The following is a 19,847-nucleotide window of genomic DNA, read 5'->3' on the forward strand; positions in this document are numbered from 1 at the left end:
AGAAAGACTGACATCGCTATGAAGAAGACACCCGTGTCATTTATGTTTTATGTTTAAGACTTATGTTATATTATTTTAAGACAAGATGTTTATGTTATGTATGAACTAATGACTTTTATTTCCGCGAAATATTTTAATTAACTCTGATTTTATAAAATATGTGAATGAGTAAATCCAACCAGCGAGAAAGTAGGGTACCCGGGGGGGCCTTACAGTCTATTTAAGTATTTCTTACTAATAATAATAAGAAGAAGAATAACTACTTAACCTAACTCCATCCCTTTCTTCCCCATACCCCATGGAACCACAGGCTAAACCCCACCGCCTTTAATCGATTTTCCGGGGACTATTTCCAGTCACTCACAACCAAGGTTCAATATGAAGCAGAATTACACCCTCTCCTGTCACACACAAATTTGTCCTAACTCGTCAATTTGAATATGCTCATTCATTGGATCTAATTTAGTCATTAAACCTTCATCAAGGTTCGATATGAAGCACGAAGGGTCGACTAGCTAATTTGAGTTGCTCTCAGTAACAGGTGTGCGCTGCCTCGCCAAAGAATCACGCAAAAGACATGCGTTGCCCAGATATGGCCACTTTGATAGTAGCCCGATTAGAAGAAACCCCAAATTAGAACTTGTAAATAAGCATTTTCAATTAACACGAAGGTAGCCTCGGTCATCACAGGTAAAGATTTTCCAAATTCAAACCATAAACTTTCGTTCTTCGTTCCTGAATCGAACTATAAATCAACGATCTTTTTTCTAGAATCAGTGCCTGTTAAGATCAAAGGAAATTAGGGTTGTTGTGTGAGTGACAGTGTTTCAGTCGATGAAGAAGAAGAACACGTTGGCGATGGTGGTGTGGTGACGGCACCAGGTATTTAGGGATTTGGAGGTTTAGGGATTTAAGGATTTAGGTATTTAGGGATTTAGAGATTTAGATTTTGAAAAATATTAAATAATGATGAAACTAAAAGGGCCGTTTTACCCCAAACTTAATGTTAAAAATCTAACGGAGTTAACAATTTGGAGGTAATTAGCAAGAAGTACAAAACCTCGATGGCTTAGTTGCACAAAAAAGAATTTTTGGACGAAAGTTGCATGCTTAGTCAAACCTCAGGGATGATTTTGGCACTTTACTCAAAAAGGTTATTTTAGGCCGAAAGGATCGTCAACGTGCTAAGTGGTGGAATATTTTGGGGTTACGTTAATTTGTAAATTTTTTCTGTTTTAATTTCTATATTGTAACAAACGTAACAGAAACCGACTGAATATGTATCGACTCACCTCCTCTACGTCCGAAACCGACAATGCTTGGGTTTTACCAACTCACCGCAGCAACTCCCGGTACCAACAACGCTTGGGAGTTACTAACGCCCGGGTTTTCCGACCTACTTTTAATTCTGGTAAGTAACGAACGTAACTGAAGCTGACCGATTTCGTATCGACTCACCGCGTCAACGCTCGAGTTTTACCAATGCCCAAGAATTACCGACTCATTATACAACACCCATGACAGACAACGCTTAGGTTTTACCAATGCCCAAAATTTGCTGACTCATCGCGCAACACCCATGACCAACAACGCTCGGGTTTTACTAATGCTCGAGTTTTACTGTCCCCTTTATTTTAAGTGTCGGTATCATAACGAAATCGACCGAATTCACGTCGCCTCACCGTCGCAATGCCTGAGACCTAAACGATCAGGTTTTACCAGCGCCAAGGTTTTAGCGAAAGAATAAACGAAGTTTTAAATACTTTAATATGTTAGTCTTTTAATATGATAATATTACGTATTTATTTTTTGGGTTTTACCAACGTTGTCTATACCATAACGAAAGTAACCGATACTAAACAAATTTGCATCCGCTCGCCGTCGTAACGCTCAGTTTTTACCCGTTGTGGTTTTACCAACACTCAAGTTTAACCAGGAACCTAAATTCGCGTCGCCTCACTACCTAGGACTGACAATGCTCAAGTTTTACCAACACCCAAGTTCACCAAGGCAACGTCTCCCGAATTTTACCGACAGTTTGTGTTAGTTCTGGTACCGCAACAACGTAACCGAAACCGGCGGGATTCGTGCCAACTCACCACCTCAATGGTCGGGACCGACAACGCTCGCGTTAAAATCAGTGTCATTATAGTGACGGACGTTTTGGTATGTTAATTTTTTATTATTATAAGTTACACGAGCATCGTTACTGTTTTCTGTGTTGACAGACTAATTTTTTTAATTTAGTGTGGTTTCTTTATGAACTTAACTATTGCCAACCTGATCCACATTAGTGCACTGCTGCAATATGACGGGTAGTTAAACAGATTTCAACTGCTCCGACACAGCGCGCTGAGTAAACACTATTTATATTTATAGATAAATTAAATAGATGGCAATATGGTATAATCCATAAATTACAGTATAAAATTTAACAGATTACATATATTGACCCGAATAGTTTCAAAGCGTAGCATGGATAATCCTTCAATGGATGTGCTTTCCTTGACTACATGCAATTCAATATCTATATAACCTGAAAGGACACAATATAACCTTGTCCACCAAAATTTCTAAGTTTGAACAAAGGCACGTCGCCAAATTTGACCATCAAAAGTTACGCACTATATATGTTGGTGTCTCACTCTTGTGCGTCACTTAACTCATTGCAAATGTTATGCTCCATATATAAGACTATCAATAAATATTCTTAAAAGCCATGAGGACTCCAAAAGGAGAGATGAAAGGAAGCTTGAAGAAAGGTGCATGGAGCCTTGACGAAGATCGAAAGTTGATTAACTATATCAGTAGATATGGTATCTGGAATTGGTCTCATATGCCCAAATATGCCGGTAAACATTAAGGAACTAGTTTTTTATGTTTAATTTGTCTTATCACATATACAGTTTGTTCAATCTAAAACGGAGATCGTGAGTGACAACCTTATGGCGGTTATTTTACTACTTGTTTCCTTCGTTTGTAGGCCTATTAAGAAGCGGGAAGAGTTGTCGGCTCCGATGGGTGAACTATTTGAAGCCTGACCTAAAGAAAGGATGCTTTACTGAAGACGAAAAACGAAGCATACTCCATTTTCATTCAATTCTCGGGAATAGGTATAACGCTGGGTATAATTTAGATTAGTTTTAGTTTAGGGCAGTACTTTTGAACTTCTTTTTCTTTTTGAAAGATATGTACTTCTAGGTAGTTTGCTACCACTACAAGCATACCCATGCGAGTTTTGGCAGTTCTTTTAGGAGTTCATTGCCATATATGGAGATTTTAACTGAGCCAGTTACAATTTTTCATCAAACTATCTCTATGAAGTTCGTTTGTCACCAAAGCGAAAATGGTGGCCAATTTGTTTTTGTGTTTTTATTTTCTGGTCATTGTTGACTGTGTTACCATAAATATGTGTTTATGCATGTGATATACTTTTCACAGATGGTCTGCAATTGCGAAGAAACTTCCCGGAAGAAGTGACAACGAAATCAAAAATTACTGGCACACTACTCTAAAGAAACGTGTAGAAAACAAGCCAGTGATCAAAGTGTCTAAGAAAAAGCACACGAACATGTCACCATGTTCTGAATCTCAAAATGTTTATGAAAAGGAGGACGTAAATCATGCTAACGACATGGCCGACTTCCTCCTGTACAAAGACGATAACTCTACATTCGACATAAGTCCTACTCTCCAAGGAAACCAAGTGGAATTTACATACGATATCGGTTCCCTGGGAACGGTTGAAGATCTTCAATGCTTTTGGAGAGAACTCTACCCATTGGAAGACCTGGAGTTCAATAACATTAATCAGGAATTTTTTCTTGACAACATTTTCCAACAATATTCATATGATGATACGTCGAGTTCGCCATGGAGCTTCTACGACAATGAATGCAACATCACACCAACAAAGCATTTAACTTAAATGTTAAAACCTTTAGATCATAGAATGCGTGGGCTTAAATCTTTAGTTTACCCATTAGATAATAAGAAAATAATGCTAACCCACGTAAGACTGATCATGCTGTATTTACTTTGAGCTGACGGTCGGGTCTTAGTTATCTATGAAGTTTGAGCGTCAATGTACATGCATAATGATATTCGCTAAACTGTTTCACCTGGAACTTTTAAGATACATAACAATATCGACTGCTTTAGAACTCAAGTATTTACTAAAATATGTAATGAAATTGTCAAACATTCAAGTACTATTTCGATATTTTTTAACCGCGTTTAAAACTACTCTCAATACATGAATGAGCCTTCCTTACACGAAATTCCAACCGTTCATACTGATTTTGACGCTCCAGACTTGACTCACACAGGAACATCATCAAGGATGAAACCCCTTAAGTCAAGTTTCGAACCTAAGACCTCAATGATGCCAAGCCTTAACCATCATCAGTATTCAGTTGCACTACTATTTCGATATAACTAGCTACCTTTTTCCCATAAGAAAGACAATTTTGATTCTCTGGATGAAATAAAACGTGATTTAGTTGTTTAACAAATTAAGTTGGCCAGTTGGGTGAGTGTGAGTGACATGTTGAATTTGTTGGTTGTTTGGATCGTGTGTTATGACCATATGGAAAGTTACCTTTGGTGGGAGCAGGTAGCTTAGTCAAGAAAAGGTAATAACATAATCGAACAGTCACTTAATTTAATATGTAAAAACAGGAGATTACGTACAAGATTAAAAATCTGAAGTAACTAAGCGAGGGCCTGATAATTTTTAAGTGAGTCCATGAGGAGCGAGCCCGGTTATCTAAGAATAGATGGTTTAGCCCGTTAGGTGATAGTTCTCTTTCTTAAGTAAGTTTCGATTCCTCCATAAATATGTCATCACCAAGGAGGGTTTGATCAAAATAGTTATTATAATTGGGTTGTGAGTTATTTTCCTAATTATAATAAAGTGAGATTTGTCTAAATACTACGTGATTGTTTATTTACGAGTGTCGCGTTAAAGAACCGAACAATAAACTCGATCGTGTTTCTGATTGTCGCTGCTAACCAGGGTTGTCGAACACCATCTTCTATCGAACAAGATCAGTTTTTTCAATTGCCACTTCGTTGTCAAGTAATAGCGTCGTTTTCACCTTGTCGACCAAGCAAGAGGATCAAACACGTTGGTTTGATTGAAGCCGAGTCGTACAACGGAACCAACCACATCGTTAACGTACTCGCAAGAAGGAAATCGGTAAGAGATAATGTTCCACCACTGAAGAAACACGGATCCAATCACGTTAGGATCAGATTTATATTTCCACCGGGTAAGGGTTATGGAGTGAATTTGAGGTCGAACAAAACCAATTATCCAACTGAATCCGGATTTATCCCTGCAAACACTATGAGTCTCGTTACGGGAAGGACAAAATGGGAGGTCTTCCCGTAACCAACCCCAGCGTGAGAATAAGTACTGTTCTTAAAAGATAAGGAGTATAATAAGAGTAATCCGATGATAGTGAATGAACACCTCATGGTGATGACTATAGTATTTATAGCCAGCGTGGATGGAATGTGATTGGTGGAGTTTTCTCTATCCAAAAGATTTTTTTCTACCGAAATGCGTGTCACGCTCTGATAGGAGGCGACAGCTGGCCATGTGCAAGGTTGTTACTATGTCTCCAGCTCTCTCTCTCTCTCTCTCTCTCTCACATTGGCTGTATCACCTCGTGTTCTCCGTGAAAGCGGTAAACATCCTTTTCTGGGAATATTTTAGCGATCTTCTAGAAGGATATTGTTGCAATCGTTCTCCCTTTCTAAGTGAGAACTTTGATTGTTTCTTTCTTGTGCGGAGGTTTCTGCAGTCTGCGGATGTCTTCCGCGGATACTATTGATGACCCGCAGGTGCTACAGATGACCCCGCGGGTGTCTTCATTTGGCTTGCGGGTCCTTTTACTACCATAGCTTTATAACCACTGAGAGGTGTAAAGAACCCGGGTCTTCATCAGCTTATTGCCCTATGCTTTCATCCAAGAACTAAAGCGAGTGTTTGGTTTTAGTATCTACGTTTAAAGACCTAAGATTTTTTTTATACATACAGCCTAAACGCTATAGTTCGTGGGTGAAAGCATGAGTTTAAACTTTAAACTTGACCAAACACCTAAGTGTCGAGAAGTGATGACTGTTTCCATATGTATCCATTTAAAGAGTAAAGACATCTGCAAATGTACAGTAATAGATTAGCTGGTACTTCAATAAACTATTCAATGATCCATTGACGATAATATATGAAACTTATTTATGTTCAACCAAAAGTAGTACACCATCAGTCAAATATGTCTATATTGCATATGACAATTATACGTTAGTTGGTGATAACGATATTTCATAAATGATTTGAAGAATATTCATGATCTATTAAGTCAGTATAGGACAATAGGTTTATGCCTGCACGTCACAAATTACGTCGTCCCCTACATCACGAGTACTGCCGCCATTGTAGAATTAAGAATGGAGATTCAGTAGGATCTTCAAGCTGAAAGTTGAGCCTGAGAGTACCGATATTAGATGCATATATGGTAACTTTGCAGATGCAGATGCAGTTGCAGTTGCACGCCAAAGCAATGTGGTATGGCTAGCGAGTTCAACGGTTATTTAGCCATTAAGGTACTCCTCCTTCCTGGCATGATCGATGTGTCTACTCTTACATATGTTAAGAGCTTTTATAAAGAAGCTTTTGTTCCTCATTAAGTTTAGTCCGGATTTTCACACAAAACACGTTGTTTGTGTACAAAGTTAGATAAGACCGAAAATCTCAAATAACTACATTTTACAAGTATTTTAATTGATATTACTTTTGCCGTTAAAATTAACAAAAAAGGTCGGCCCCACCCAAGTTAATAAACACAAGGCATTTTAAAATGATTCTTCGCCACTAGTGGCAACGAAATTCTTGGTAATTAGCAAGGGGGAGGAAGATCTCCACTCATGTCATTCATTTGATCAGTACGTGCTTGCGGTGAGGCGCGACCCACAACAAACGAAGGGGGAAAGCTTGCTTGGCTTGCTGTAGCCCTATTTTTAGGCTTGGTAAGTGTAATCTATTGTTGTAGGCTCGAGAAGGGTAGGCTTGCAGCTTCGCTCAGCAGCAAATGAGCATGACTTTCTATAATTAGTCAAGTGCTAGCGCCCAATCGGGCTTTGAAGGGATAGGTAATAGTTGTTGCGTCGATCGTTCCACGATAGCTTTTACTTTTGTTGTAGGTTTGATCCCATTATTGCGGATGGTCGTTCTGCTACTTCCTTCTAATATTGTTGCCGGTAATGATGCCCGCAAAATGGGGTCCTTTGGTCCTTCCACCTTACACCATTAACACACACATCTTTCATTTTCTCCAAAGACCGACTTATGTTTGTCATGTAAGTTACTTGTGAAAACCTTCCGAAGAGGCTCATAGTTTGGAAACCTTATACCGGAGCCATCTATATTTTTGTATAGTTATCTTTTGAAAGCCCGTAACAAATAAGTCATTGGTGTTATGAAGGGGATAGTAAACCAAAGTGATTCTTTCTTGTAATTGTTTTCCAAACTAATTTTTTACTTATTTCAACAACAAAACCTCTTTTCTTTTTTTAAAGATTTGACTAGAGGTTGGCGACATCCAGGCAATAAAACCTTTTGTATCCTTGGTCGATCTTTGTATCTTGCATTCGATATATTACACCAACGGTCACTTGTCCTAACATGTTGTTTTGAGTGATCATAATGTATCGTGTTTATAAATTTTAAGACTTGAAACCATATATTATTTGATTAAAAATTGTCAAATATTTGTATATACTCAACCAAACATCAATCACCCAATAGGGAATTTCAAACTAGAAATCGCCAACGAATTTGCAATGGGCCTTCACCGACAGATCCCCGTGGATACTATCGTCGGTGATAGCTGTTTTAAATTATAGTGATATGTGTTTAACCCTTTAAGGAATCTTTTGACGTTCATTCTGTTGGCTCAATTGTTGTTTGGCACAAGTGTAAGGCCTAGCCCAAGAATTATTAGGGTTTTATTATATTTGGTAATGTCTTGGCAAGCAAGTTTGGTTAGTTTATATAAGACGAGTTATGGTTAGACATTATAGATTAAGAAGTTGATGCAACCAAGTTATGGTTCATCAAGAGTCAAACCGAGTTAGGGTTTGAGAGTTGTAATCAATTTTTTGAGTTGTATTTTCTGACTGATAAACGAGAGTTAATCCAAGACTTGACATTCATCCATAAGTTTAGGCCATGTGATTTTGACAATATATTTGTCTACTAATATTTTGTTTCATGATTTCTTTTATCAGCATCTACCAGTGACGGAACCAGAGTCTTTCTACCGGGGCATGGTATATGTTTATATATTTCTACACCCACTAGTGTATATAGTACATAATTTCTTTAGTGATTTAAATAAACAAAAGGAATAAAAGAATGATAAAAACTTAAAATCCAAACATTTTTTTTAACTAAATTAAATAAAAGAACCAAGTAAAATTGACTGAAAGAAAAAAAAAATCTATCAAATAAAAAATGTATGTTAAATTGTTAATTATTATGTTGATTATTATTTAGTATTATAAGTGAGTATAAACTTATCCCGCCGCATTGTGGCGGAACCCGACTTGATTGGCACTTGTTAAATTTATTAAAGATGTTAAATCAAAGTAAAAATGGTAAAACAATAAATTTTTACAATATTGTTATTCACAAAGTATGTTCTGTGTAGCACAAAAGAAAAGCCAAACAAAAATATCTACATACCATATAAAAATTGGCAATCGGACCTGCTTCATTGGAAGATGACATGAATCACGTCCTAGGCAAACCAAAATCAGATTTAAATGACTCAAAGTGAAGTTTGATACACCAGCATAGTACGTATCAAATCTTGTAATCTGTAGCCTTAAAATTTAATTGTTTAAATTTCAAATCTTATTGACCTGGTTGTAAGCCATAGTGTCAAAAACTTTTTTTTTTCATTCCAAATCTGCCCATGCATATTATTGGCCCGTTTGGAATATGTAACTTCGACTAAAAACCAATCCTTTGGATTTACCAAGCACCAATTTCATGAATAACTAAATCAACAAATGATATGCATGGTTGCCTTTAAGTACTACAGAAAGTTTTTGAAATAGTAAGGCGCGATTCAGCCTTATGTACTAACATAATAGTTTAGTAATTACCAGAAAGTTTAAGATTATATTATGATACCAAGAGTTGAGTTATGCCAAGTCATAAGTGTGAGCAGCGTCATCTTGATCATCATAAACACCCTACAGAATTTAAGAAATCATATAAAGCAATCACTGTAATGTTTATCCATTTATAAAGATGACTTTATAAGTATGTATAAACTTACCAAGATAAGTTGTTTTTACAAAAGAGTTCCACCAAATTATACACCACTGTGTAAAAGCATCAAACAAAAATAAAAATATCATCAAGAAATAAAAAAGCCAAACTTGACTGCTTCTCTTGTTTTGAGTTGCAAGTAGTGTAATGGCAGCAACGGCAAACAATATAATATATTTCAATTTTCAAAAATTCCCCTGAAACGCCCTTGTTGTCAAACTTTAATTCTACACTTAACTTAAATACCCGAAATTGAATTTTGACTTGCCATCAAAATGACATATAATCAAACTTTGACTCATTTGGTACATGTTGCAACTGATTCGAATTAGAATCAAAGTTGATGCGAAACAATCACTTTTGGCGGTCAAAAGTAGCACCCTAAATAATTATAAAATATAGCAATAATAATATACCATAAAACTTGTAGAATATTAATGATTTTTTATTAAAATTCCACTCGTTTGATAAACTGGAAATTACACTTAACTAACTAACTAAAATACGATGAAAGATGGTGACAATGCTATAATTACCTTTCATTTCTCCCATAGGATTTACAATAATTCCAGCATTATCTTAAAAAGGAAAGAAATATAATTTCTACTAAGTTTTATTATTTTGCATAAAATGTGCTATAAACAAAGCAAAAAATGTTAAATAAACAAATGAAAGACTACAAATCAATCAATGCATCACCAAAACATAAAATATGTGTCAAAATGATTACCATCCATTTGCATCACTGGTATCTTGATTTTTTTTCACTTAATGATCCAAATATTCTATATTGCTTTTAGGATTGTATATGTTGTTTTAGTTCGCTTTTAGTCGGTGTAGTACGTACTCGGTACGTTTAGTTTGTACGTTTATTTTGTAAGTTTTTTTGGAGAAATGGGAACCCTATAAAAGGGCCACTTAACCCATTTCTCCAACTCTCTCCAACCCTTTCACTCAAAGACATAACATTTGGAAATAAAGTTTCTTTCTCTCATTCTCTCACCCACTTCTCTCCTTTTCTCTCTTTTAGAAAATAAACCAAACAAACTACGATCCGAGATCCAAGTGTCGTTGGTGATTTCCGCTAACCAACAACACGGATTGATCCGAGTCAAGTCTTGAGATCCATCTAGAGGACCTACAAGTGGTATCAGAGCTTTCGGCTCGACTTTTTGTGGTTTTCGGGTCAAACTTTTCAGGTTTTGATCTTAGTTTTTATTGGATTTGAGGTTGATTTCGTGTAACTCATCTCTTTTGGAGTCCCTTACACATTGGAAATACACGGGAATCACCAAATCTAAGTTTTTAGTGTTTTAAGTTTTTGTGTCCGAGCTCAGATTCGGCTTAAAAACTCAGATCTAGGCCGATTTATTGATTTTTATACTAAAGTTTTTTTGACTTTTTGGAAGTTTGGATGCTATATTCTCAAAAAAAAAAAAAAAAAAAAATTCGCATCGGGTATTGTAGCAGTCGCTTCCGAGGTACTGTAGCAATCGCCGGGGGGTATTGTAGCAATCGCTTCACACCGGGTACTGTAGCAAATCGTTTCGCTTCGCACGGGAGGTACTGTAGCAACTGCTTCGCTTCGCACGGGTGCTGTAGCAATTGCTTCGCATCGGGGGTACTATAGCAACTCGATACTGTAGCAACTCATGCGAAACACTGTAGCGACTCGGCAATGTAGCAACTCGGTACTGTAGCAACTCATGCGAAACATTGTAGCGACTCCGTACTGTAGCGACTGTAGCGACTCGGCACTATAGCAACTCGGTACTGTAGCAAAAAAAAAAATAAATAAATAAAAAATAAAAACTTAAAATTTTTTTCTCTTTCAAAAAAAAAAAATGTCTTACGAACCTAAGCTTGGAGGAAATCTGGATATAGGAGAAAGTCGAAAGGAAATATTAAAAAGAGAATTCGACATGTTTACACATATTAAAGAAGAATCGGTTTTCTCTCTCATCAACAGATTTGAGTCATTCGTCACTAAAATGGGAAGTGTCGGTCTTATCAATGGTTTGTCTGAGATCAACATGAAGCTGTTGAATTCACTGCTTTATACATGGAGCATCAATGTGGTTACCATCAAAAGAACCACAAATCTGTATACCATGACACTCTCAGAGTTGGCTTCTACCATCAAGTCTTTTGAAATAATGGAAGATAAGCTCCAAATGAACAATCAGTCCAAAGAAAATAAAGTTGGGGCAAGTGCTGCCGGTAAAAGCAGTCATGCATGTCCTATCATTCCCGACACATCACCAGTCGATGAGGTAAATTACAATCTATGCACTCAAGCTTGTGTTAATAAGGTTACATATTATAGATACTTACAAGACGAAGTTTTGAAAGAAAATGCAAAACTTCGTCAATTGAACACTGAATATGTAAAAGCTGACAAGATCTACATTGAAAAGATCAAAACTCATCACGATGATGTAGCAAATCTTAGACTTGAAAGTTTTCGAGAAAAGCATAATGTCATTTATTATAAAGACATAATTAATGATTTAAAAAAAGAAATTAAGAAATTAAAACTTGAAGTTTCTGATAAGAAAGCAAAAGAAAAACAAGTTGAAAGATTTGAGGCATCATCTGAAAAATTAGATGATCTTATTGGAGCCCAGAGAAGCGCTAAAGTTAAAGCGGGGTTGGGGTATGATTACACTGCCGTACCACCACCAGTCAATGATAACTACACCAGTTTGCCCCACTTTAGCTATAATACTTTTCCAGAGGAAGAAATAGAATACGGGGTTGGTAGAATACCAACGCCTGTGAAATTTGTTCCTGCTGCCTCTCAAACTGCTGCTCCAGTCCCATCATCTGATAAATCTGACATCAATGTGTCTTGTGTAGCAGCTGGTGATGTAAATGGTGGTGAATGTGGGACGGTTAACCTGGGTTGTAAGCTAAAAAGAAAGAACCACGTTTTGAATCATATGTGGATCTAACCAAAACTATTAACAATCTAGTTTGTAATAAAGTTTGTGAATCCATGTTGGGAAGTTTAAAGTCAGGGTCAAATTATGTATTTTGTGAAAATTCAAGTGATGATAGTTGTACAAACGTTTGCAATGAAAATGAATGTTCTTCTTCTGACTCAGATTATGAAACCGTTTGTGATGAAATTTTTGTTGAAAAATGTGTCAACGAAAGTAGGCCTGTTGAGGTTAACATATCAAGTTGTTCATCATCAAGTTGTGAGACTGAGGATAATTTAAGTAAAAGCAAAGTTTTTGAAAATGAAAAGACAAGTACTTCTTGTAAATATGTTCCACAAAATAAACGATCATTTTCTCAAACAACCAATCAATTTAGAAATCCTTAGCCATACAACTTCTGTGACAACAACTACTATGGTCATTATCAACAAAATTTTGTTGATCCATATTATACAAATGCGTTTTTTAATCATGTTCCTTTCCAAGGATCAACTTTCCCACCACACCAGCCACATTATAGTTCAGATGAGTTCTATGGCACTCTCAGGAGAAAGTGTTGTTTTGTGTGTGGTCACTCTTATCACCTTGCAAGACATTGCAAGCACTGGTTCAAGCAACAAATTGATATTCAAAGGCGGCTTAGTCAGTCCCCAAAAGGAGCTTTCAGTAGCCCTGATTCAAGGACTGATCAAGCTGATAGTGAACCCAGTGAAATGGATGTGAGATCCAAAGTTAATAAAGTAAAACACAAAAGGAAACCCTTTTGGAAATCCAAAAAGGATAAAAACAAAAAGGATCCTAAGACTGTAAAGTCTGAGGATTCACCAAAAATAGTTTCAAAATCAAGAAAAAAAAAGTCCAAAATTAACAAAACCAAGGAATAAGTTTTTGCTTGGATTCCTAAGGACTGTTCTTCATCAAGTGAGGCTCCACCAAGAAATAAATGGTTTTCAGGAAATAAAATCAAGTTTGGTCGATTTACGGTTGACTTTCCCGGGACAAAAGTATCCCGGGAACCCATGTCTATTTAAACGTTTAGTGCATGCAGGGTCAATCAAGGAGGACTATCAATAGTATTAGGTACTTAGATAGTGAGTGCACCCGGCATATGATGGGAGACGAACTCTTGCTATTTGATGCTAAACCATTTGATGGCGGATTCGAGTCTTTCATAAGCGACATGGGAGGACAAACTTCATGGAAGGGAAGCCTTGTTTAAATGGTTCAACAACAACTTTTCGAGCGCTTCTCAAACCAACCTCGTCCAACTGCTTCTCTCAAGTGATGGATCTAGCATCAGCTGTTGGATCTCGGTTTGAATCTCTTCAAATTTGTTATACAATGTAATAATGCATGCTTAAGATAGTCCATCTGACAACAACTTTGCTGACCTTTTCACTAAAACCATCGATCATGCTCGATTTGAATTTCTGGTCGAATAGATCGGCATGATCAATTTTGATTAAAACAAACTATCTATCTTTTTGTATATAAAATTGTAAATATTTTTCAAATATGTCACAATTTTAGAGGGAGAAAATGAGTTAAGTTTAACTTACCAAAAAGATTTTCAATTCATCTTAAGAAAAGCAAAAACAAATCATTTGATTTACCAAAAAGATTTTATATTACTTTTAAGAAAATCTAAAAGGAATTGTCCCGTTTAGAGGGAGCTCCTGCTTAGAGGAAGTCGGATATTTAAAATTTTTAAAATTTTGAGAAATTGATCCAACCATTGGAAAATGATAATAAATTATCTCTAACGATTCTAGCACATGAAAAGAGTAGATCAAAAACCAACAAGATCATTGCTTGATGTGTAGATAGGCTTGACAAATGAGTAAGTGTCATAGTGATATAAACTTAAATATCTGCCTAAGCTAGTGGTTACACGTTATGAAGCGGTTGCCGACTCCAACTAAAGTCATATTAATGAAGGCTGAAATGCAATTAAACATGTCATACCCAAGCCTCTCTTTACCTTATCACAGTTGTCTTATGAAAAATCAGTGTCATTTTAATTTTTATTGAGTCAAGAAAAGGTCAAGTAAAGCTTCAAGAAAAGCAAGAAAAAGAAAAACAAAAAAGTCAGAAAAGAAAAAGAAAAATCAAGAAAAAGAGTCAATTCTAGGAATTTTAACTTCTGCGTTATTTCTTCATTTATTTTGATTCAAGCCTTGGACTTTCTCCTGCGTGATAATATGGTATTATCCGACCTGATTGTTAAGGCCCTGAATCTTCTGCTTTGTTTTATTTTCTTTCTTTTGTTCAAGCCTTGGACTTTTTCTGCGCGATAATATGGTATTATCCGACTTGATTGTTATGGCCTGAACTTCTGCTTTATTTTAATCTTTCTAGATTAAGTTAAGTGTACAAAGTTTCAAGTGCACAAAGTCAAAGTGTCAAGTGTGTTAATAAGATTACTGTGATCAACTAAGAAAGGTTTAAGTCAAGTTGAGGTGACATGTGAAAGCAAATTAAGCCCGAGGTATGATGGAGTCTGTAATTTGTCGGATTAAATGGGGACCACACAAGCATTGTGCCTAATTGTACCTTAACGTATCATGTTGACATCAAAATACTTGTTAAGTTTAAAGTGGACAAATTATATCTACAATCGACTTTGGGTTCTTGGCATAATAATGTCCAAATAGAAGTGTGATCTAAAACGTTAACAGATAATGTGATTCCCTATTGTGATCTTTCTCAGAAAAATAATTTAGTAAACTTTTAAAGTAAATATTTTTGATATATAATATTAATTTCATCTTTACTCCTATCTTATTTTTGTTTTATTTTTTGTTTCAACTTCAAAGTATTATGTATATATTTTTGTAATATTAAAATATATGAAAATGCCAAAAAGATTATAAGTTTTTATTATGTTCGTACATATTTTATTAAATCTTGTTTTATTTAAAATCATGTGTTTTGTTGTCAAGGTCGTTCATGCAATGTTTGTTGGAAACCTGGGACTTAAACAAATCATTTACAAGTTGAGAGATTGAAAATAAAATTTCAGGTTATTCTGCAAACACTTCAAACCAAGAGCTTGTTTTGAAAAGGAAAATTCTTCTTTGACCTTTGAGAGGGCTGTGAACGAATCTTATTCGTTCTAAGTTTTGTGCGGGTGTAGATGGGCAGGTAGATCAAGATCAAGTCTGCTTGGAGTTGCAGATGCTGAAGCACTTAAAAGAAGACGAGAACGTGAAAGTTGGTGGTTGAACCTAAAGATGAACTGATTGTGTCTGAAGACAAGGAATGAAACCAGTTGGCTCAAGAAAGTCAACAAGAGAAAATTAGATGTCGAGCCTCCCGCATCTGATGTTTCTAAAATTTGCTGTTGTCGATCCTTCCCAGAAAATAAGATTGAAGTTCAAGTCTATAAGACTGGAAAATAAAGAACTGTTCAAGATCCAATCTGGTTCAAGATCCTGGATCAAGACAAGTACTAAGTTTCAAGAAATAAAGACGAAGCAAAGAACTTGACGAAGGTTCCTCGACATACTCAATCCTAGAGGGAGATTGTAGGGCTAATATTCTATATTGTTTTTAGGATTGTATATGTCGTTTTAGTTTGCTTTTAGTCGGTGTAGTACGTACTCGGTACGTTTAGTTTGTACGTTTATTTTGTAAGTTTTGGAGAAATAGGGACCTTATAAAAGGGCCACTTAACCCATTTCTCCAACTCTCTCCAACCCTTTCACTCCAAGACATAACATTTGGAAATAAAGTTTATTTCTCTTATTCTCTCACCCACTTATCTCATTTTCTCTCTTTTATAAAATAAACCAAACAAACTAAGATCCGAGATCCGAGTGTCGTTGGTGATTTCCGCTAACCAACAACACGGATTGAACCGAGTCAAGTCTTGAGATCCATCTAGAGGACCTACACCAAGTATAGTAGGGAATCAAATATAGGAATATGGGACACTTTTTATATTAAAATTAATACAAATAATAACTATACTCTCGTTATTAAGATGAAAAGTAAGTAGTACACATACCACAATATAAACTAAAATAAATAATGAAAGAATATAGCAATTATGTTAAATGTTTCCAACCAAGCTCTTCAAATGATAAAGTATTCAGCTTATTCTTCAGCAACATGTTCTTATAATTTCCTTGACAAGAACTTACAAAAAGATAGATTGTTCAACTTTTGCCACAACAAGGTCTTCTAGTAGTCTCTTGGCTGCAACAATAAACAAACTAAATTTGGCGGTTGAGGCTGAGGCACATGTTCAACATGTTTCCCTTAAAATAGATTTCGCGCCTCTACATAAGACAGCGCGTCTGTCTCCCAGGGTACAACAGTCGAAGCAGTTGGTACTGCTAGAGATGTCCACACGCCTGAGGTTACATCGGATAATTGTAGTGTTAGAACTTTTGGAAAAAAATAGAATAAAAAAGGTAGAGGAATCAAGTAGATAAACTCATTTTTATGGGTTCCCAGCATATAGTCTTCAAAGCTTTTCACCCATAACTCTTCATGCATGCATGTATTTTTCCTTGAATTTTCTACCTTGTAATTTTTCTAACTCCATCAAATGTGGCTCATAGCCTACCATATATACAAGAGCCATGGATGATGAAAAATCTTTCTTATTTAGAAATTAATTAGAGTCATAAATTCTAATAAAAACCAATCAAGTTCATTAAGTAACTCCACTTAAGAGTTTCATCATATGAAAAGCCTAATAATAATAATAATTTCATAAAATTAATTTCCATTCATTATATTATAATTTCCAACAATCCCCCACATGAATGGAGATTAATCGAAACACACAGAATATACAATATAACTTCGACAGTTAAGTATTGCAGGATAGGTAGGTGTTAGCTTTGAACCTTCCTTTGTGAAGTATACTTAGACTCCTAGCGGTTTAGTAGACGCGATGCCCTTGAACAAACCCCCTTTTGTGTAGACGACAATAAACTTCACGCAAAACTCTCCCTAGCCGGGCACATCCCCTCATTGTTGTGTCCATTATGGTCCTGGAACAATAGCTTGGTTCTGTGAAAGCTCTTAGAATTGCGCACCCCACAATTTCATTCGAAGCAACCCCACTTCTCTTTCACATAGGTGGTTATCCATAAATCATTAAAAGTATTATGGTTATAATGATTTACACAAATCATTAACCATATATTATGCTTATCCTCACAACATGTCACTGTTGTTATAGGAATGGACTATGAAGTAATTAGACTCCCTTTTTAATTTAGGAGGATATATATATATTATTTTATGTGTCAAATTATACATAAGTTATGCCCCCCCACAGTGACCACCATTAGATATATAATTAGGTTGTCCTATTGAACTTACATATTAGGATCTCCAGTCAACTAAGTTAGGTTTTCCTTTATATACCATTTTTCATGGGCTTTAGTCTCATTCCACAACTCGATCTCTTGTCAACCCTTAGGTTCTTGGATCCAAACCATTATCTTTGACTTTGTCAAGTCGGTTAAGATAATTTGCTATTGAGATCAGTTGTTGTGATGTGTTATGAACTCACACGTTCGTCTTGCCTATTTTGTCAAACCTTAACACTATTCACCAAACTTTTAGTTCTAGTTCCATGTCTTGGTTTTGGTGTGACATGAAAACTCACTTCAAGGCATACAGATATTTACTATGACCTTTGTGTCTTCCACTTAGTCATGTGTTTGAAATATCAAAGTGAATTATAATAATTCTTATTGCTTAACCTTCCAATTTCAAATGCAAGATACCCCCACATTTAAGTGTTTAGATGGATTACACTTCACCATCTAGGACATACCTAGAAAGTTAAGGTTTTCTTACGATCTTCATAAGTTATATCATTTCTTTAGATTGAATGAAAAACCCTTTTTAAATTTGTCTATACACAAATTCATTTTTGTGTTGTGTATGTTTTGAATGTTTCGCGTTAATTAGTCTTCGTTAAGCACCATAATTAACAAGTACTAGTCTAGCATGCTTTAGACTACAATACTTAGCATGTAAACAGAAGATGCATCATTTTGATTCTTTATAGCCATCACAATATCACTTTGAAACACTCAACCCTTAATTTAGACAAAAATATGAGACTTATTCACAATCCCCAAACCATAATATTTAGGAAAGTCTCACAAGTTATTGTATATAGAACATACATAATTTTTCATTCATTTAAGGAACATAACTCTTTTACTTTTAATCTTCAAGGCTTCACCATTAACTTATATGGACTTTGAACATAAGTCTTAATCCAAATCATTTTGATGAATTCATTCATCATCAACAAGATGAACGTTACTCATCTACAATCACTATTATGTTGAGATAAAGTCAACTTGATTGACCCTCAAACTCTTGGAATTTACATTTGCATAAAGTGATTTATATATTTCATTTTTTTCTGTTGAAACTATTTTTTAAGATACTCTCCCAAAATGAAAGACAAACTTTCACATAGTTCAAACAAAAGAGATGGGAGTAGAAGCATTTATATGTTCTTTGCTATTGTAAGCTTATTATAGTAAATCTCTGAAGATTTATTTAAATTCAATGACACTAATAACATAATAAATCTCTTATGATTCACACTCGGTGAATTTTCAAAGATGAATATCCAATGATATAATTATCTCATTAACGTATATTATGTTACAGTTCACACTTAGTGAATCTCCAAGGAGTTAAATACGTCATCATATTTTAATTCACATTTACTGATTTCCAGGGAGGTAAATATTGCAGTCTTCTGTATTTCATCTTAATACACTTACCATGTTATTCCATGACTCTCTCATGATGTGGTTATACATTTTATGTGTCGTCTTAGACTTTAGTCAACGCAACAACTCATAAGTTGTTTCTTATGCAAAATTCTTTTGCGCTATCCGTTTAAAAAAATCCGTTAGAAAAAAAAATATCCTATAAAATAATTTATATGTTACAATAAATATTGTTGTATTTGGTCGTAAAACTGCATGTGTTATCCGAAGATATTGAACACAAGATAGTAATACATCCCAAACTACAACATAAAGTGTAAAACACTTTATAAAAGTATAAAAGACGACATCTAGATAACAAATCTCAAAGTGTTATTATCTTCCATACCTTCATTGTCCAATTGAAATCATTGCAATGATATCCTTTTAAGCCATAACTTGAGGTACTCCCTCAATAGTTCTCTATGAATTCATAGGATAAGATCCTTGTTTCATCTTGAAATTATATACTTAAACAATCAAAATTTGTCCAAAACAACAACAAAGGTGTTAACTAAATGCACGTTATAATAACAAAATTTATGTTCATAGTAACACCAAGTTTTTATTCTATCATTTATTCTATAAAATAATTTGTTTCTCTCGAAAAGGTTTAAAACCGTTGGATTCACAAAAAAAAAATCGTATCTAACACACACGTTAGGCTATTAAAATGTTTAGACAAGTATTGTTTAAAGTTATAAAATAACTTTTTCTAACACACTTATTATTAGAAAAAAATAAACATTGAGACAATTTTTTTTTAAGTTATTTATTTTTCTATAGTATATCGTG

General features: G+C 35.2%; 1 protein-coding gene across 1 annotated transcript; it reads left to right on the plus strand.

The window, feature by feature from the left end:
* Positions 1 to 2,636: 2,636 nt before the first annotated feature.
* On the plus strand, positions 2,637 to 3,993 carry LOC143582360 (transcription factor MYB51-like). Its single transcript, XM_077064944.1, has 3 exons — positions 2,637 to 2,852; positions 2,984 to 3,113; positions 3,442 to 3,993. The coding sequence occupies exons 1-3, from the start codon at positions 2,720 to 2,722 to the stop codon at positions 3,926 to 3,928; spliced, it is 750 nt and encodes a 249-aa protein (XP_076921059.1). The 5' UTR covers positions 2,637 to 2,719; the 3' UTR covers positions 3,929 to 3,993.
* The last annotated feature ends 15,854 nt before the right edge of the window (positions 3,994 to 19,847 follow it).

The sequence above is a fragment of the Bidens hawaiensis genome, unplaced genomic scaffold (assembly GCF_021521415.1).
Source record: "Bidens hawaiensis isolate Kalapana, Puna unplaced genomic scaffold, B.hawaiensis_p1.1 tig00031534_1, whole genome shotgun sequence".
NCBI lineage: Eukaryota > Viridiplantae > Streptophyta > Magnoliopsida > Asterales > Asteraceae > Bidens > Bidens hawaiensis.